Here is a 20,351-nt window from a genome sequence, read left to right as displayed (position 1 = left end):
GTTATCCACACAACGGGTGGGCTCGGTTGCTTGGCGGGTGTTAACTAAAGAGGATTTAACAGGGGATTTGATTTCTTGCAACAAGTAAGGAGAACACCGAGACATCTCCCAGAGTGGTGTCTCCCCAAGCTGCCGCAGGTTTTCTAAGCATAGGGTAATGAGGCGTGATCTGATTGCATCTTGCAATGAGGTGATGCTAGGAGGCATGATCTAATTGGATGCTGCCACAGGGGGACACCACAGCTCTGACCCCTCTCTGGGTCTCAGTTTCCCCAACTGCAGTGAAGAAATTGGCCCCAGTGATGATGCCCATGACACCACCATCCTCTGCCCTCACTCACGCTGGAGTCTCCATGTGCCCATTTTCAAGCTTCTGCCCGCCCTTTGTTCCTCACTCCCCACAGCTGTCCTTGGCCAGGACTTTCACAGCGTGGAGCCAAGGCCCAGAGAGGGCACTGAAACTCTCCAGGTCACACAGCCTGTCAGGGAGGCGGGGTCAAATCCAGGTCACACGTGTGCACATACACACACACATGCAGACATGCTCACATACATGCACACACATGCTCTCAAGCACATGCACACATGCACGCACACATGCACACACGTTCTCATGCACACACATGCACACATGTACATGCATGCACACACACATGCACAAACACACAATACTCTCTTGCACATGCACACACAGGTACACGCTCATGCACGTATGCATGCTCTCACGCACACGCACGCACACATGCTCTCATGCACATGCACACATTTACAGATGCACACATGCATGCACACGCATGCACACATGCAAGCACACTGCTGGGACTGGGGGCTGCTGTTTCTGAGGCTCCTGCATGGGCTCCTGGCCCCCTTTCTATTCTATAAACACTCACTGAAATGCAGAAGCCGGACCCCAGCCAAGGGAAGTGAAACTTTCCAGCACCCCTACTGCTGTCCTCCCCGAAGCTGGGGGCCCAGCGCCTCGTGGCAGGAAGCACTCCGGCCCCCAGCAGCCCCCAAAGTAGCTAGGTCTGCCAAGCAGGCCCTTCCTTCCTGAGAGGCACCACACCGAGTCAGCAGGATCCCAGCCTCTGTGGGGGTTGGCGGGGCCTTCCAACAAAGACCATGGCCTGGGACTCATGAAGCAGCATGGGGGTCCCTGAGACCCCTACCCCAAGCAAGGAGGGACCAGACCCAGGCCGACAGGCTCCTCTGCTGACTCCCTCTCCCACCACCTGCCAAGGACTCAGTCGAGTCACCCAACCCCTAGAGCTTCAGTCCACACCTGCAAAATGGAGCCAGTGACAGCTGCCCCCAGGGCTGGGCCAGATACAGGAGTCGATGACATGGCATGGCCCCCTAATGGCAGTCTCTGCCCTCCCTTTGCTGAGGCTCCAGGTGCCAGGAGGAGTGGTCCCTGGAGGGGGCTCATAGGGAGCCCCGGCCTGCTGGGGGCTCAGCCTCACACTCCATCCAACCCTCTTAACACCCTGTCAAGGTCCCAGCTGCCCTGATGGGAGCCAGGATGACAAATCCCCTGTCCCCACAATCCGTATGCTCTGAGCTCACGGAGCCCTGGGTGTGGAGGGCAGGAGAGCCCAGGCCACACGGAGTTGAGTGTGATCTGGGGCAGCTTCTGAGAGGGTGTAACTCAAGAGGGTCCTGGCCACCCAGAGCCCCCCAGGCTGGTGGGCCTGGCATCTGGAGCAGGGCTGGACTGGCCCAGGGAGACCCAGTGTGGTGGTAAAGAAGGCCTGGGATTGGATGCCTGGGGGAGGCTCCAGCTCGGAGTCCCAGCACCTGGCATCCAGTAGGCCCTGGCAAAGCGGCTTGCCTCACTCCCCAGTGACTTCTGAACTGGCCTCAGCTCCTCCCAGCAGACAGCTGAGCCTGGTGGGAGGGAGAGGCCCCAGGGCTGAGTGCGGGGGACCTCACCTTCATCCTTCCCCACTTTGCTCTTGAGAGGCATCAGGAGGGGATGGAGCCAGATTGGACGCCCTGAGTGCCACCTGCAGCCCGCCTCTAGGGCTCTGTGTGCCCATGGGCAGTCCACCTCTACCACCTCTAGGGCTCTGTGTGCTTGTGGGCAGCCCATCTCTAGGGCTCGTGTGCCTGCGGACATCTGTCTGAACCTCAGTTTTCACATCTATAAAATGAGCCTGAGGATCGTTTCCAAAACAGAGCAAACCGAGTCATCTGAGTTACACTGTCCTTGAAAATGACTGAAATCCCGGATCAAACATTTTGAGATTTTGCTTAAAGCAACAAAGAGCTGTAAAACTGGGGCTCCCCGTGGCACCTTTGGGTAAGGGTGACTCGGGAGTGACCACAGCCCTCTGGGGGCTGTAAGGACAGAGGCATGCTGCGAGGTGGCGAAGGAGGAGCAGCTTATCATCTTGGTGGCCATCAAGGTGACACCTCTATAGTAACTTCCAATAGCCTGCTCTAGTGGTGACCAAACCCGAGTCACCACCCCACTGCGGGTGTACCTCTTAGTGGTGTTAAGGAAGGTGGCCCCTCTGGGGACCAGCAGAAGGACAAAGGGCAGGGGCAGGAACTTGCCCACAGGACCTGAACTCAATGGACCGTGGCAGCACAAGTAACAGTGGGGAAGGTGGGGCAGGGGCAGTGGAGCAGCCCCAGCACTCCGACCTTTGGCTGCGTGAACCTCAGCCCGTCCCACCCGCCAGCTGCTCTCTGCTAACTTGCCACAGAACTTCCCATCTGTGGATCTCCAGGCCCATAAATATCAGCCTGTCTGTGAGTTAGACGCCAGTCCTGGTGGCCCGGGAAGCCCAGATTCGCATCAGCAGGCAAGTACCCCCTGCCCTAAGACCCCTGCACCAGCTTGGAGGAGCAAACAGGAGGGGCAGGAAGGCGAAGTTGTTGCCTAGAACCCAGACGCTCCACAGCTAACTCCGGTGACGCTTTCCACTCCCCACGCTGTGCCTCAGTTTCCCTGTCTATAAAAAGGAGCGCCGGGCGCGGTGGCTCAAGCCTGTAATCCCAGCACTTTGGGAGGCCGAGACGGGCGGATCACGAGGTCAGGAGATCGAGACCATCCTGGCTAACACGGTGAAACCCCGTCTCTACTAAAAAATACAAAAAACTAGCCGGGCGAGGTGGCGGGCGTCTGTGTTCCCAGCTACTCGGGAGGCTGAGGCAGGAGAATGGCGTAAACCCGGAAGGCGGAGCTTGCAGTGAGCTGAGATCCGGCCACTGTACTCCAGTCTGGGCCACAGAGCCAGACTCCTTCTCAAAAAAAAAAAAAAAGGAGCACAGTCCTCTTCCTATAGGGAGTGTGCCTTGGTGAACCCATCTTCCCGAACAGTTGGGCCCTTCTTCTCAATTCAGGAAAAATAAACTTCTTTTCTCCAAAGGAGCAGGAAAATTGTCTCCTCAGAGAAAGAGCCCCTGGGGGTGCAGGGGGGACACAGCTGAGACGCTCCCAGCCAGCCACACCTCTTGACAGGCGGTTGCCCTGAGGGGCCTCCCACTGCCATCCCTGCTCTGTGCCCAAGGCCCTGCATCGGGGCCGCGGTCTCCTAAGTATGCCCACCCCCAGGTGCTGCACCCCACACCAGCATGTGCTCACTGCCTGTGCCCCGGGAGCCCCTGCGTCGCGTGGCTGTCACCGGGGGCACGCATGGCAACGAGATGTCAGGTGTCTACCTGGCCCAGCACTGGCTGCAGGCCCCCGCGGAGCTGCAGAGACTCAGCTTCTCCGCTGTGCCTGTGCTGGCCAACCCCGCAGCCACAGCCGCCTGCCGCCGCTACGTGGACCATGACCTCAACCGCGCCTTCACCAGCAGCTTCCTCAAGTGAGTGCTCTTGCCTCCAGGTTGGCCCAGGCAGTCAGGCACCAAGTCCCCACCACAAACCTTCCCTCCAGCCACCAGCAGGGCCCTCCCTGTCTTCACTCCTGCTTCCCCTCTGCCTGTGTGACCCATTCCACCACGGGGACAAACTGAATGTTTAGAGAAACCCAGATTGATGTCACCTCCTCCAGGAAGCCCTTTCTGACTGCAGGTTGGGTCAGGACCTCTTCTGGGGATCCCAGACTCGGTGCTTCCCTCAGATTACCCCACAGGCCACGTTTACTTGTGTGCCCTGACCACTGTTCATGCCTTCTTCCAATGAATAGTCACTGAGTCCTATCTCCAGGCCAGACTCTGGCCAGCTCAGGTGAGAGAATGGGGAATAGGACCAAGGTGTTGGCTTCAAGCTTAATGGGGAGACCAAGAACCAGGCAACCATAGCCCAGGAGGCTAAAGGCAGGGCCAGGGGCTACACAAAGCAGCTAACCTGGCTGAGAGCAGTCAGGAAAGGCTTCCTGGAGGCAATGGTCTATCAGCCAAGCCCCAAAGGCTGAGTAAAAGCTAGCCAGGGGAAGAGAGGTGAGAGGGAGTTTTCACTGGAGGGCCAAGCACAGCATAGGCCCAGGGGTGAGACCAGCATGGTTCTCAGGCTGTGTGGTTGCAGTGAGGGCATGAGAGGCAGGCAAGTGGGCAGGCAGGCAGGAGGGCGGGCCAGGCTGAGGGCTTGGATTTTACCGGGAAGTGCAGAGCCAACAGGGCCATGGGCAGGAGCGGACACAGCCACAGTGGCAGAAGAGAAAGCCCTCGCGATGCTCAGTGTAGCTCCTGCAGGGCCATTGCCCCTTCCCCCTTAAACCACTGAAGACTGACTGAGACTGTGGGGGTCGCTGTCACCCATTCCCATCTCCACAGTTCCAGGCCCACCCCGGACGACCCATATGAGGTGACAAGAGCCCGAGAGCTGAACCAGCTGCTGGGGCCCAAGGCCTCAGGCCGGGCCTTTGACTTTGTCCTTGACCTGCACAACACCACGGCCAACATGGGCACCTGCTTAATCGCGAAGTCCTCCCACGAAGTCTTTGCCATGCACCTGTGTCGCCACCTGCAGGTGGCCCCAGCCCCCAGCACACAGCCTCCCAGAGGGGAGAGGGAGGGCAGGACGGGACAATGCTGGAACTTCCTTTGCTTAGCCCCTCTTCCCCGGGCCAAGTTTCCCTGGGCTTCAGCCCCTGGGGTCTGCCACCCGCCAGCACTCCAGGCCCCTGGTACCCCCTCCCCCACCCTGCCAGAGGGCAGAGGGAGACCTGGCCAAGGAGGGTGGTGCCCTGTGTTTCCTCCATGCAACACCCTCCCACCTCAGTTTCCCCTCCCACGTAGGCCTGGGCCCCTAAGCTGCCTCTCTTGCCCCCAGCTGCGGTACCCCGAGCTGTCCTGCCAGGTCTTCCTGTACCAGCGGTCTGGGGAGGAAAGCTACAACCTGGACTCCGTGGCCAAAAATGGATTGGGTGGGCAGCAACCTTCTGAGAAGTGGGCGGGGCCAGGAGGGTTGGAGGGGCGGGACCAGGCACCAAGGGGCGGGGCCTCTTCAAGGAGTATATGGGTCCTACGCCTGCCTAACCCCTTGCTTCCTGGTCCCCAGCTCTGGAGCTGGGCCCCCAGCCACAGGGTGTGCTGCGGGCTGACATCTTCTCAAGGATGAGGACCCTGGTGGCCACAGTTCTGGACTTCATCGAACTCTTCAACCAGGGTGAGACCCCAGGGGACTTTCGGGAAACAGGTCTGGGGAAGAGCAGGCCTGGCTCAGGGGCTGGGGAGCCAGGCTCACAGGCAGGCTGGCGTCTAGCCCTGAGGCTCCCCCACAGCCCACTCTGTCCCCTAGCCTGGAGGGAGGGATGAGCTCACAAGCCCAGCCTCCCACACAGGTACGGCCTTTCCCGCCTTTGAGATGGAAGCCTATAGACCCGTGGGCGTCGTGGACTTCCCTCGCACTGATGCCGGGAACCTGGCAGGCACTGTGCATCCTCAGCTGCAGGTGGGTGTGTGTGTGGTGGGGGTGACTGCTGGGGCCACAGCCTTGGGGAGGAGGGTTGTCAAGGAAAACTGAGCCCCAGAGGGTGCAGCCAAGCCTCCCATGATCTCACCAGCATCTCGGGTTGAGGAGCAGGATGGGAGGCTGGGCTCCACTGTCCTACTTCTCCTGGCCCTGCTGCCTTCCCTGGAACCCCACACTCAGGCCTAGCATAAGAGGCCACAGTGATCCCCATAGCTCCTGTGGAGGGCATGATGGAGACAACCTTACCCTGGCCATAAAAGGCAGAGGGAGGGGACATGGAGCAGGCATGACTCAATTCACCTGCTTGGAGGTGCAAATACAAAACTCTCTTCTGATTTTCAGTTGAGAGCATCCCCATGCCTGTTGGCAGGTCGTCCAAGTCTCTCTCTCTGCAGGCCTTCCCTTCTGGAATGTTCCAGGATTGGGCAATCCTGCTTCCACACCTTTCTCTTGGGTGCCTGGGGAGAACCCACTGGCTGCTGCTCTGCTTGCTGCCACACGGGTCATTTTTGAATAGGGTCTGGTGCAGTTTTGTGGCCTTTTGTGCCCTGAAGTTTCATTTTGAGGAGTTACCTTCTTACAAATGGAGGCAGCGCCGTCCTGTCCGTGTTTAGGGCTAGGCAGTCTTAGTCCAGCCGTGCCCAGCTACCTTGCAGATGTTAAGTAGTAACGGTCAATTTGGGTGGCCCCTCCTACAATTCTAAACTTTATTTTATTTTTTATTTATTATTATTATTTTTTGAGACAGAATCTTGCTTCATCACCCAGGCTGGGGTGCAGTGGTGCAATCTTAACTCACTGTGACCTCTGCCTCCCGGGTTCAAGCAGTTCTCCTGCCTCAGCCTCCTGAGTAGCTGGGATTACAGGCACTTGCCACCACACCCAGCTAATTTTTGTATTTTTAGTACAGACAGGGTTTCACCATGTTGGCCAGGCTGGTCTTGAACTCCTGACCTCAAGTGATCTGCCCATCTCGGCCTCCCAAAGTGCTGAGATTACAGGCATGAGCCACTGTGCCCGGCCTTAAAATTTATTTATTTATTTGTTTGAGACAGAGCCTTGCTCTGTTGCCCAGGCTGGAGTGCAGTTGCATAATATTGGCTCACCATAACCTCCGCCTCCCAAGTTCAAGCGATTCCCCTGCCTCAGCCTCCCGAGTAGCTAGGATTATAGGCGCCCACCACCACACCTAGCTAATTTTTGTATTTTCAGTAGAGATGAAGTTTCACCATGTTGGCCAGGCTGGTCTTGAACTCCTGACCTTATGATCCACCAGCCTTGGCCTCCCAAAGTGGTGGGATTACAAGCGTGAGCCACTGTGCCCAGCCAAATTTTATTTAATAAAGAATCATATTGTACTTACTGTGTGCCAGACATGCTGTAAGCACTATTAACCTGTTTAGTTTAAACTTCAGAATGATAGGAGGAGATACTGTAATCCTTATTTTACAGACAAGAAAACTGAGGAACAGAGGTTAAGTGACTTGCTCACAGTCACACGGTTAGCAAGGATTTGAACTCCAGCTTCAATACCTGTGCCCATGTCCATGAGGGTCCACTTCCACATGGGCACATGCCTCCCCAAAGTGACTTGTGCCTTCATTTCTAGACACAGAGCAGACTGGCATCTCACCAGACCTGCTGTCTTACGGATTGAGGAAGTGAAGCGTGGGTGGGAAAGGCCACAAATGAGGGGTATCTTTTGGGTACCAAGCTGGGGTCACCTCCCTCTGGGGCCAGGGCAGAGGTGGCTCCAGCAATCTTGGACTTGGCTCTCCTCCCAGGACCGAGACTTCCAGCCGCTGCAGCCCGGTGCTCCCATCTTCCAGATGTTCAGTGGGGAGGACCTGCTCTATGACGGGGAGTCCACGGTGTACCCCGTGTTCATTAATGAGGCTGCCTACTATGAGAAGGGCATTGCCTTTGTCCAGACTGAGAAGTTCACATTCACCGTGCCTGCCATGCCTGTGCTGAACCCTGTCCCGAGCCCAGCTTTCTAACCCAAGCCACACCTCCCCAACTTCAGTCTTCCCATCTGAACAATGGGTCCTGAGGCATAGCTCTGAGCACAGAGGTCCCTTTTGCCACCTACCATGTACCATGTTCCTTGCCAGGCCCCCCAGCCCCTGGCCTCAGTTTCCCATTCTATAAAATGGAAGATGTCCAGAGGTCCATGGTTTGTGTCCTCTGTCCTGCACAGCTCCTGTCTGGCTGGGGAAGTGGATGGAGGAAGGGAGGTTGACCACAGGATCTGGGGGAGGTCTGGCCAGTGCAGCCTTGGATGCACAAGTGTCTTGGGGCCAGTGGTGGCTGCCTCTGTGCCCACAACTGTCCATCCATGCCCAGAGGAGGATCCCAGAGTGTAGGAGGAGAACCTGGAGAAGAATTTTGCTCTGGATCCAGCAGAGGGGCTTTCAGAGGAAGCCACAACCCAGAGGGGGACCCCCCAACCTTCCTACAGTCCTGGGGCCAGAGGGTGAGTGTGGGGAGCGCAGAGCCGGGCCCATGTCTGTGCACACGTGTGTGTTTGTCCATGCATGGCGCCTGCCCCGTGTGCTCTTTGGCGTGCGTGTCTGTGCGTTTCCCACACACACGTGTTTCCAAGAGCCTCAGTTGCTTGGGCGTTCTAAGGGGATCTCTATGTGGCCAGATGTGCATTTCCAAGTGTGTAATGAGCCCGGTGCCCATAGTGGCTCAAGCAGGGAGTCAGGGCTGGGGGAAGAGCCACAGCAAGACAAGGCTGTCCCCATGCGGGACAGCCTGTCCAACTGCAGAGACGCAAGGAGGAGGTGGCTTGGGTTGGGGCAGAGGGACTTCCCAGCTCTAATTGGGAAGCCATCATTTCCACCATCCCCAGGACACCACGCACTGATGTCCAGCAAGCCGGCATGAGGCCCGCTGCTGAGGGCCCCTCTGTCCTGATGCTGGCACCCTTCAGGGTGTCATGGCAGGACAAATAGGCAGGGCTACATGCGACCTGGCTGCAGCCTCACTGCCTGCACCTGCCTGAGCCTAATGGACTCTTGTTGGACAGCTGGGGCTGCTGGAGCCCAGAGTCCCCTTGCAGTGCCACTCCCGCAGCCCTCTACACCCCCGCCCGCCCCATCCATTTCCCTGCGGCCACGGCTGCCACACCACCTCCTGGTATTGAGCAGTGAGATGAGAAGGTGTGAAGGATACGAGGGCACCAGGGACAGGCTGGCAGGCAAGATGGATGAGGGGGCAGGGGGCCAGCAGGCGCCTCGGGCAGGCAGGGCAGGCCAGCCGGGGAGGGGTGTGCAGGGAGGCCTGCTGCGCCTGTGCGTGTGCATGCCTGTGTCTGTGCACGTGCCGTGTGGTAAGTCCATGTGCACAGAAGCTGCACGTGTGTGCACTGTGTGGCGAGTCAGCAGGCTCTGAGTTCATCCGTGTGTCTGCGTGTGTGTGGGTTAGCATGTCAGTGTGCTCGTGTGTGGGGGGGGCGGCTGTTTCCCATCACACAGATCAGAATCGCACACACACACATATCAGGGGCCACTACAATCCCAGCCTGGCCCTCCCTTGGTTATCTCGGTGAAGGGGAGCCACCAGGACTGGATTGGATCCCCCAACTCCCTCCATCATCTCCCCACTTCCCACCCACCATGCCATGGCCAGGGCAGATGAGTACACCTGTGGTATAGCCCCAAGGGGCTGCTCAGACCCTCCATCTCACACAGATCACCCCCATCTTGCCTGGCAGCAACTCCAGAGCGCTGGCAGCCTTCTCTGACACAGCTGGGCATGGGGTTGGGCCAGGGGCCGGCCCTCCTCCCATTACATGCCCCCAGAGCCAGCCCACCCTCTTCGTGTGGGGTCCCATCCAGCTCTGCAGGCTGAGATATGAGACACAAGGGATTGAGCCACAGGCATCTCTGAGCTGCAGGGAGGAGCGCCCAGAACATAGCACTCAGGGAGAAGCAGCCCTGCCACCCCCCAGCCCCTCTGTGCCCCCTCTTAGGAATCAAGGTCACTGTCAACCCAACATCCCCAAGACAGGATTCTGGAGGAGGTGTGGGGTGCTCCCGCCAGACGACCCACTCTGTGCCATTGGGCAAGAGTCAAAAGGCCAAAGAGCACCCTCAACCAAGGGACTGGCATCAGCTCAGGGGGACCTCCGGGTTCTGCCTCCCTGCAGAGTGATCCGTGTGTCCCCTGAATGCCCAGCACAGGCTGCAGGCAGCCTGGAGAAGGTGCCTGGTCAGGCCAGAGAGAACAGACAGACCCACAGGCAGAGCGGACGCCCACTTCTCACCTGGGCCAGCCTCACCGTTTCCACTCATGCCCAGATGGAGGCTACGTGGGCACCGTCAGCCAGGGCACTGCCCCCAGTGCCAGGCGAGATGGGCTTACCGCTCTCCAGGCTGGGCTAGACCATCACAGGCAGAAGAGATTATGTGCTTAGGTTAACTGGGGAGACTGAGGCACTCCGGAGACTGTAGGATCTGCCAGTGTTGCGCAGCTCCCTGAGTTCATCCACGTGTCTGTGTGTGTGGATTCGCATGCCACAGGACCTGGGCTTCCCGCCACCCCAGTCTGGGGCTCTATGCTGACCACACTCATTGCTGCTGCCCCCTTGTGTTTCCTGCTCACACTCCTCCTGACAACTGCGCATCTGCCAGCCGGCTGGGGCCAGCCTCAGGTCAGGGGTCTGGGTCTTGGTGGGAGGGCACCTCCTCCACCATTCAGCCCTCAATCTGCTGCTCCCACTGTGCCTCCCAGCCCCTGGGGCCCAGCCCCTCCAGTCAGCCAGGCCTGGACCCCTGCAGATGCCCAGCCGTCCTCAAGAACCACGCTCCCACCCACTCACCCCTGCCACGCCTGAGCCCATCGATCAGGAATAGCTAGGGGGTTCTTAGTTAGGGAAGGGAGGGGCCTGAAGAGGGAGGACAAGGAGGGAGGAAGGGGGGGCTCTGCAACGTCAGAACCTGCCCACCTGCCCTCCTTCCGCACAGCCTTGGACAGCACAGCCTGAGAGTGGCTTGGAGAAGGGCCCCTGCACGCCCCAGAGTCTGCATCTCACCTTCGGAGACCAGAGTCCAGCTCAAGTGGGAAGACCACAACCTCGGGACGTGGACGAAGGGCAATCGAAGACGCAAGGACAGTCCTGCCGAGAGACCACAGCCTGTGTGAGCACCTGAGGGCTGAGCTGAGGTGCCGAGTGGACGAGTGGTGACCACTCCTCCCAGCAGGCAGGGTCCCCTTGGGTGGCAGCCACAGCCCAGCCCCAGCCAAGCAGTGTTTCTCCAGGAGCCGGACAGCCGCTCTGTCTCCATGGCAGGTAGGCTACGTGAAGCAGAGGTGGCCTCATGGGTCGGGCTCAGGTTCCAGGGTGGGTGGGCAGGGTGGGAACCAAGGCAGCCCCACTGAACCCAGGCCCTGAGCAAGAGGGTGGGGCAGGGGCACCCCAGGCTAAGGTCTGAGATCCCCATGGGACAGGGCTCACGGCTGCCCAAGTGCAATGATGGGAGAGGCCAGGGACCATGCTGTTCCGGGAGATGAGCGCCTCACTGCGCACGTGTGACCTCAGGCCTCTCCCTGAGCCCCAGCTCCTTCAGCATCAAAGTTGGGGGCTGGACAAGAAGGCTTAGCTTCCCTTCCAGATTTGACACTCGATGCTTCCGGCAAGCTGTCATCTCTGGGCCCTAAGGAGTGCTGGCTTCTAGAGGGACTGAGCAGAGGACAGGCTCCCTCCCTAGAGTCCCTGAAAGTGTCGAGGGGCAGCACATTGGCTGCGATGGGCAGCGGGTGAGCCCGTAGAGGACTTGGGAGCCAGTGAGGACCGGCAAAGCCTCCAGGCCCAGCGAAGTCATGAGCCCCTCCCCTTGGGACCCATCGCCATGGACGCAGGGGGTACTGGCATCGCCTGGATGACGTACCTGCCCCAGCAGGGCAGCCGGGTGACAAGCAGTTACCCTTCTGATGGACTGGCCGCAGGGGCAGGGGGACATCAGCCCATCTATCCATCCTGCCCAGGGTCCTCAAACCTGATGTGACCCATTGCTGTCACAAAGACGCCCCCTCCTCTGTGAGGCTGCAGAAATTCCAGGAGCTTTGCATGCAGCTCTCAGGGCTGCTGAGGACGCGGCCATGGCCCTGGGCTCCACACTCTCCCCAGGCACCTACTAAGAGCTCACCCTCGCCAGGTGCCGTCCACCTGGTACCTCGGCAGATGCTATGCCACCCTGGGAGCCTCCACCGCCTGCCTGTCTGCCAGTTCATCCATCTCTGCAACACCTAGCATCCCCCCTCTGCTCCAGGCATCCCACGGTTTTACAGTCGTGTAAATGCCCCAAAGCCACTCAGGTGGGGACACAGCTGAGAATAAAACCTTGTCCCCGGACTTCCAGCCACTGTGGCTTCCATGGCCCCTCCAGCTCCTCAGTCCCTTATGGGGCTGCAATAAAATAATAGTTCGTTTTTCAGGATTTTTTTCCATTTAAAATATTTTAATTATAAAATATACATAACAAAATTTACCATCTTAATCTTTTTTTTTTTTTTTTTTTTTAAGACACAGTCTCGCTCTGTCACCCAGGCTGGAGTGCAGTGGTGCAGTCTTGGCTCACTGCAACCTCCACCCCCTTGGGTTCAAGTGACTCTTGTGTCTCAGCCCCCTGAGTAGCTGGGATTACAGGCGCCCGCCAGCACTCCTGGCTAATTTTTGTATTTTAAGTAGAGATGGGGTTTGCCATGTTGGCCAGGCTGGTCTCAAACTCCTGACCTCAAATGACCCGCCTGCCTCGGCCTCCCAAAGTGCTGGGATTACAGGCACGAGCCACTGCGCCTGGCCCACCTTAACCATTTTTAAATGCACGGTTTTGTGACATTAATTACATTCACATTGTACAAGTAGAGGTTCCTCTTCAAAGACTTTCCTCCCATATAATTAGGAATAAATAATAACTTCTCTTCGAAACAAAATGTATTCAAAGACCTATGCTAACATTCTTAAATATCTGCTAGCCATAATTAAAAAAAATCAATATACTTTATGTTCTTAGCTCCCACAATTTAGCCTAAATATTTGCCCTGGCATGCTACAAGTTTTCCCTCCTTCTTTGTTCTCCTCTGACTTTGCCTCTTTTAAAAGTTCTAAGTTACTAGGCAATCAGGACAAATACAGAATGTGACGTCCCGTTCCAGCCAATGAGAACCGGACACATGTCAGGTTGTAATTGACCCTGTCTCCTTTGTTCGGTGCACTCTCGTGGCAAAACTGCTGGCGAGTGTACCCTTTCTGCAAAAAGTTAAAAAATGACCTTGCTGAGGAAATTAAATTTATGTTCAAGTGCTTTTTTTCTTTTTCTTTTTTTTTTTTTTTGAGATGGAGTCTCGCTCTACCGCCCAGGCTGGAGTGCAAAGGCGTGATCTCAGCTCACTGCAAGCTCTGCCTCCCGGGTTCACGCCATTCTCCTGCCTGAGCCTCCCAAGTAGCTGGGACTATAGGCGCCCGCCACCACACCTGGCTAATTTTTTGTATTTTTAGTAGAGACGGGGTTTCAAGCGTGTTAGCCAGGATGGTCTTGATCTCCTGACCTTGTGATCCACCCGCCTCGACCTCCCAGAGTGCTGGGATTACAGGCGTGAGCCACTGCACCTGGCCGTTCAAGTGCTATTTCTTTATGGCACCAGAAAACAAGCATTTCTAACAACGTTGTTGTGCAACCATCATTTGCATCCATCTCTAGAACTTTTTGCATCTTGCAGAACTGATATTCTGTCCTTATGAAACAACAACTCTCCATTTCCTCCTTCCCAGTCCCTGGCAACCACCGTTCTACTTTCTGTTTCTATGAATTTGGCCTCGCCAGGTACCACCTATGAGTAGAATCATATGGTATTTGTCCTTTGGTGTCTGGCTCATTTCACACAACAGTGTCTTCAGGGCTCATCCATGTTGTAGCATGTGTCAGAATGTTCTTCCCTGTTCAGGCTGGATGCTATTCCCTTGCACAGATGGCCCCACTTTGTTCATCCATCCATTCTCCGATGGACACTGGGTTGCTTCCGTTTCTTGGCTATTGTGAATCATGCTGATACGAACATGGGTGTGTAAATATCTGTTTGAGTTCCTTCTTTCAATTCTTTCTGGTATAGACCCAGAAGTGGAATTGCTGGATCATATGGTAATTCTAGGCTGCGCATGGTGGCTCACGCCTGTAACCCCAGCACTTTGGGAGGCTGAGGTGGGCAAATCACCTGAGGTCAGGAGTTCGAGACCAGCCTGGACAACATGGTGAAACCCTATCTCTAATGAAAATACAAAAACTAGCCAGGCATGATGGTACACACCTGTAATCCCAGCTACTCGGGAGGCTGAGGCAGGAGAATCTTTTGAACCAGGGAGGCAGAGGTTGCAGTGAGCCGAGATCATGCCACTGCACTCCAGCCTGGGTGACAGAGCAAGACTCCATCTCAGAAAGAAAAAAACAAATATATATATGTTTAGTAATTCCAGTTTTAATTTTTTGAGGAGCTACCATGCTGTTCTCCCGAGCAGCTGCACCATTTTACATTCTCACCAGCAGTGCACAAGAGTTCCAGTTTCTTGAGGCTAGGTGTAGTGGCTCATGCCTGTAATCCCAACACTTTAGGAGGCCGAGGTGGGAGGATCACTTGAGCTCAGGAGTTCAAGACCAGCCTGGTCAACGTAGGGAGATCCTATTTCTAAAAATAAATAAATAAATAAATAAAAATTTAAAAATAGTCGTGTATGGTGTTGTGTGGCTAAAGTCCCAGCTACCTGTAAGGCTGATATGGGAGGATTACTTGAGGCCAGGAGGTCGAGGCTGCAGTGAGCTATGACTGAGCCATTGCTGCACTCCAGCCTGGGCAACAGAGTGAGACCCTGCCTTAAATAAATACATAAATAAATAAAAAGAAGTTCTAATTTTTCCATCTCCTTACCAACACTTTTTATTTTCTGGTTTCTTTTCTAATAGCCACCTTAATGGGTGTAAAATGGTATCTTATTTAGCTAAGTTTTTTTTTTTTTTATTGGAGGGGTGAAGGGTGGCAAAGCATTTGACCAAGACTTGTGCCAGGATTGCAGATCAAAAGACAGGATGTTTAGAAAAGGGTGCAGAGGCCAGAGAAAAAGATGGTAGGATGGGCTTCTGGAGGCAGGCTCTGGGCGGGTTGTCAGGGTCAGGGATGGGTAATTGGTGCTGAATGGGGGACTCTTCTTGGCTCAGCTCTCCTTCAGTAGCACCAGGAGGCAGGGTCCCACAGAGCTGGGGAAGACCCCGGCCCCCTCCCACACACACACACACATATCATCTAGAACAGATGCTGTTTGTGAAGGGCCCCTTGTGCACCAGCCCCTTCGTGTGGTCACTAATCCTCACATCCGCCTTGTGAGGCAGGTATAAAGAAACCCTTCCAACAGATGTGGAAACTGAGGCTCCAGGGGTGAAACAATTTGCTTGAGGCCACATAGACACAAGATGGCCCAAACATTCTCTGGGAAGCAAGATAGGCCCTGACACTACCCTCAAGGAGCACACTGGCAAAAAAGACTTTAAGTGAGCATTTACTTCACAGAGTGATGCTGAGTGGGGGATCCTGTGAGAACACAGCCCTGGCAGTCAGGGAGGGCTTCCTGGAGGAAGAGGCATATAGGTGCAGCCTGAAGGATGAGAGCTTGCCGGGTGATGCATGAGGCCCACGCTTCCGTCCTCTCTCTGCAGCCTTCCTGTCCGCTGGCTTCGGCATACTTGCACCCTCAGAGACCTACCCACTACCCACAACCAGCTCTGGCTGGGAGCCCTGGCTGGGGTCGCCATTCCCATCAGGCCCTTGCACCAGCTCTACTGGGGCCCAAGCTGTGGCCGAGTCCAATGGGCAGGGCCTCAAGAACCCACGTGTGTCCAGTGTGACGGTTCAGTTGGAGATGAAGCCTCTGTGGGAGGAATTCAACCAGCTGGGAACCGAGATGATCGTTACCAAGGCAGGCAGGTGTGAGCAGCGGGGGCGGGGCGGGGCAGGGGCCAGGGCTGGAGCCGTATCCGGCTGCTGAGCACCTCCCTCCTGCAGAAGGATGTTTCCCCCCTTCCAGGTGAAGATCCTGGGCATGGACTCCCTGGCTGACTACGCCCTGCTCATGGACTTCATCCCCCTGGACGACAAGAGATACAGGTGCGGGGACCGGCCTGGAGCGCAGGCTCGGGTCTCAGGTGCTGAGACCAGGAATTAGACCCTTCCTGCACTCCCAGGTGAGGCAGGGGCCTGTCCAAGCAATGTCAGGAAGGCCCAGCATAAGGGCAGGACGACAGACAGGCAACAACAGCCTGAGGGCAGGAGGGAGCCCAGCTCAGGGTACCCGGCAGACTTCCATGGGCAGTAGGCTAGCCTCGGGCAGGCAGCATTCCTTGGGCAGTGGGCTAGCCTTGGGCAGGCAGAGAGGTCTAGCCCAGGGCAGCAGGGGTTATCCTGTCATCCACCAGCCGGGTGCAGCCACAGGGAGTTCAGGTCTCAGCAGGCTTCTCTGAGCCTTGGGTTCCTTAGCCAGGTGTCCACAGGTGGGCTGGGCAGTGTTGGAGTCAGCAGCAGCCCCTTCACCCCGCCCGTATTGTTCAGGTATGACTCTGGTTAGGGCAGCCCTCACCACCTCGCTGTGCTCCCCAGGTATGCCTTCCACAGCTCGGCCTGGCTGGTGGCGGGCAAGGCAGACCCAGCCACACCCGGCCGCGTGCACTTCCACCCTGACTCGCCGGCCAAGGGCGCCCAGTGGATGCGCCAGATCGTGTCCTTCGACAAGCTCAAGCTGACCAACAACCTGCTGGATGACAATGGCCACGTGAGGCCCGGGCCACGGCGGGGACGGAAGGGCCTGGGGTCAGGGCTGGTGGGGCCCTTGGTGCCCAATGGCCTTGGTGACCATCACCTAGGCCTGCTGCTGGCCAAGGCTGGGCGGGGAGTGGGGGTGGCACAGCAGGGAGGGCTGTCCAGGCAGGTGGAAAAGGGGGTGGGGCCGGGGGAATGTTCCAGCATACGTTGTCCCCCACAAGGAGAGGGAGGACAATGTATGGAACGCCCAGCCTCGGCCAGGCCGCTATATGTGTGGACACAGCATCATTGATACTTGGTCAAAGAGCCAACAATCCCTGCCCTCACAGAGGTCACTTCCTGGGGCAGGGGCAGGGTCCAGAAGACACTGTGCCCAGCATCTCAGATAGGGACAAATGCCAAAGAGAAAGCGGAGCTATGGAAGGGGGCGGAGAAAGGGTGCTGCTGCTCTCAGGGGGTGCAGCGAGCTGAAGACCTGAAGGAGGTGGGGACGGAGGGGCCCATGCCTGTCAGAGGGGACAGCAGGTGCAAAGACCCTGAGGCCGGAGAATCTTGGGCCCGCAGAACTGCAAGAGGCACCCATGGGGCCGGAGTGGAGCCAGGAGGGGAAGCCAAAGAGGCGAGTGCCTGAGGGGCCGGGGCTGACTGCTGGGGGCTCTGGCTTTTACCGTGTGGGGTGGAAGTCGCTGGAAGGTTAGGAGCAGGGGGCTATGTGATGTGGCTTCCTAGGCAGCTGTGTGGAGAAGAAACAGAGGGGTAAGGCGGGGACAGAGGACAGGCCAGGAGGCAACCGAGGAAACCAGTGAACGTGACAGTGGCGGGCCGGCACGCAGGCAGCGGGTGGCAGCTGCGATGTGGGGTGTGAAAGGACACGGAGGCAAGGATCCTCAAACACAAGGGGCCTTTAACACAGAACCACAGCCTTTCCAGCTCAGACCCTGCGCCACCATGAAAGGAACAGGGCAGTAGGCCCGGGGCAGGCCTCCAGCTTGGAGGGAAGGACTCCAGCCTCAGGGAGTCCGCTGCGGCCTGCCTCACCCCTGTACCCCTGCTCTGTCCCTTCCACAGATCATTCTCAACTCCATGCACCGCTACCAGCCCCGTTTCCACGTGGTCTTCGTGGACCCACGCAAGGACAGTGAGCGCTACGCCCAGGAGAACTTCAAATCCTTCATCTTCACGGAGACCCAGTTCACAGCCGTGACGGCCTATCAGAACCACAGGGTGGGTGAACCAGCTCGGGAGCACCCGCTGCAGGCCCATTTCACAGGGGTGGAGACTGAGCCCGGAGGCTTGCAGCCCTCACTGGCACAGACTACTGCCCTCCCCACTTATCCTGAGCATCTGCTGTCAGTCAAGGCCCTGCCCGCACTCCTATCAGCTCAGAGTTCCTGGGCCAAGGGGACCGGGTGCCAGGGAAGACAAGGTGGCTGAGCCTGGCTCAGGGCCAGCCCCACAACTGCACTTTGTCCCCTGCAGATCACCCAGCTGAAAATCGCCAGCAACCCTTTTGCCAAGGGCTTTAGAGAGAGTGACCTGGACTCCTGGTACTGTCTGACCCCAACCCTAGCCCCTCACTCCCAACCCCAGGCATATCCTAGGGCCTCAGTTCCTGACCCTTGTTTCAGGGTCACACCCTCTGACCCATCCTGGGGCCCCACCATCTGAATCTGGCCATGATCCCTGGCCTGGGTTCTTCCCCTTGATCCCCTCCCCCAATTCCTGCTCGCTCCATCTTCAGGCCTGTGGCCCCACAGCCCCTGCTCAGTGTCGCAGCCCGGAGTCACAGCAGCCTCAGTCCCTGTTTGCTGAAGGGCGCCACAGAGAGGAAGAAAGGTAAGGCTCCAGGCCTGCAGACAGTGGGACTAAGGCGTACACGGTGGGCGGGAAGCAAAGGGACAGGACCTCCAGGAAGGGGCTTCAGCAGCTCAGCAAACCCACAGGGCCCCTGTGTGGACACAGAGGGGGAAGCAAACATGCCTAAGACAATATGGGACTCAGAACACAGAGCACAGGCAGGGGGTGCCAGGCGGGCTTCCTGCAGGAGGTGGCTCCCAAACCGGGCTTTGGAGGACTGGGAAGAGTTTGGACGGGGGGAGAAGGTGAAGAAGAAATTCCAGATAGAGGGAAAAGCAAGGGCAAAGGCTGAGAGGTAGGTAACTTGGGAAGGAGGAGCAGGAAGGGACCAGGGCAGGCCTGGGATGAGGGCTGAGGATACGATGGGAGGCCCAGAGTCCACTCAGACCATTTCCTCCCTCAGACCCCAGCAAAGCTTCAGCTTCCACCTCCAGGACCCCTGCTCGGCTCCATCATCAGCTGCTGCCCCCACCTGAGGCCCTGCTGGCCCCAGCCACCTACAGGCCTGTCACCTATCAGAGCCTGTACTCTGGAGCCTCAAGCCACCTAGGGATCCCAAGGACCCGACCGGCACCATACCCCCTCCCCAACATCCGGGCTGATAGTGATCAAGGAGGCCTGCCTCTCCCAGCTGGGCTGGGGCTCCTGTCCCCCACTGTGGTGTGCCTGGGGCCTGGCCAGGACTCCCAGTGATGGCAGAAGCCCTGTGGGGAAGCCCTGCTACCCTGGACCTTACACCCGGTGTGGGAATCAGCCTCTGCCCCACCCCGTCCAGCCCCACCTCTGTCTCAAGGACAGCAGAGTAGGTGAAAGTCTAGAGAAAGAGACTACCTGCGCAGGGTCACAGCAAGGCTGAGACCATGGCAAGCTTGGAACCAGGCCTTCTACCTCCCAACCCCAGCAGCCTGAATACTGTGCCCTCTTGCTTTGGGGGTAACTCCCAAAAACCCTGCCTTACCTCTCTCTTCCCCCTAACATTAAACTATTTGGCACGAGTGGTCAGAGCACTTCCGTCCTCGTGGTCAGGGCGGGGCCCTCAGGAACTCCCAGACCCACACAGTCCCCACAGCAGCCCTGTGTAGGCATCCCGAGGCTCTGCTCAGTGCCGTCCGCATCCCTGGGAGCACACAGTGATATTAAAAGTGGTGACTCCAGCCCAGTGGCAGGGCTGCACTTGCCCAGATGAGGATCGAAACTGGCGCTCAGAGAGGCACGGGATCTGCTCAAAGTCACACAGCAGGGCATGGCGGACACCCGCCACCCCACGTTTAAATACTGTGTGCAAGGTTGGGGTCATTTGGTCCCCAAGCCCAGGGTCTGGTGGAAGGGTGCGGAACCACGGTGGTCAGTGATCACAGGAGCCGAGGAAGGGACGGGGGAGGGATTTGGGAATCCGGTCAAGACTCAAGGCAGGGAGAAGAGCTCTGGACGCTGGGACAAGGAGGTCAAAGGCCTGGGCTGGAGTCCGAAGGAGCCTGAGGGGAAGACAAGACTGGGAGCGGCGCACGCCACTCAGCGGCACCGGGAGGGAGCACCAGAGGGAGGGCTAGGCCGGACGCTCCTCTCGTGCACCGATCGACCTCGGGGTCCTAGAGGGGCGTTCCCGTGGAATCCCAGCTCCGCACATCCTGGAGCCCCTAGGGGAGGGACGGACCAGCGGGGGCCGGCGAGGCCTCATCAGACACCCCAACGCCAGGACCCAACGGGACCGAGGACGGTCGCCGGGCGCTTCACGGTTCGCGCGGTTCCAGGATCTCGAAGGACACACCCGGCAGGTCGTCCAGCTCCGCGCCCACCTCCCTCCCCGCGGCCACGCC

The 20,351-nt window shown here is 57.7% G+C and overlaps 2 protein-coding genes across 2 annotated transcripts; both read left to right on the top strand.

Annotated features, from left to right (window-relative positions):
- Positions 1-3,582: 3,582 nt before the first annotated feature.
- Positions 3,583-8,036, top strand: ACY3 (aminoacylase 3). The gene is made up of 6 exons (XM_011987034.1): positions 3,583-3,818; positions 4,728-4,923; positions 5,227-5,320; positions 5,455-5,562; positions 5,738-5,847; positions 7,653-8,036. The coding sequence occupies exons 1-6, from the start codon at positions 3,583-3,585 to the stop codon at positions 7,866-7,868; spliced, it is 960 nt and encodes a 319-aa protein (XP_011842424.1). The 3' UTR covers positions 7,869-8,036.
- Positions 8,037-11,057: 3,021 nt separating this feature from the next.
- TBX10 (T-box 10) lies at positions 11,058-19,529 on the top strand. The gene is made up of 8 exons (XM_011987033.1): positions 11,058-11,167; positions 15,579-15,846; positions 15,925-16,026; positions 16,516-16,687; positions 17,746-17,901; positions 18,157-18,224; positions 18,419-18,513; positions 18,938-19,529. The coding sequence occupies exons 1-8, from the start codon at positions 11,161-11,163 to the stop codon at positions 19,225-19,227; spliced, it is 1,158 nt and encodes a 385-aa protein (XP_011842423.1). The 5' UTR covers positions 11,058-11,160; the 3' UTR covers positions 19,228-19,529.
- The last annotated feature ends 822 nt before the right edge of the window (positions 19,530-20,351 follow it).

Source organism: Mandrillus leucophaeus, unplaced genomic scaffold (genome assembly GCF_000951045.1).
Source record: "Mandrillus leucophaeus isolate KB7577 unplaced genomic scaffold, Mleu.le_1.0 Scaffold30, whole genome shotgun sequence".
NCBI lineage: Eukaryota > Metazoa > Chordata > Mammalia > Primates > Cercopithecidae > Mandrillus > Mandrillus leucophaeus.
The sequence above is the reverse complement of the archived record's forward strand: the minus strand, read 5'-3'. Positions and strand labels throughout refer to the sequence as shown.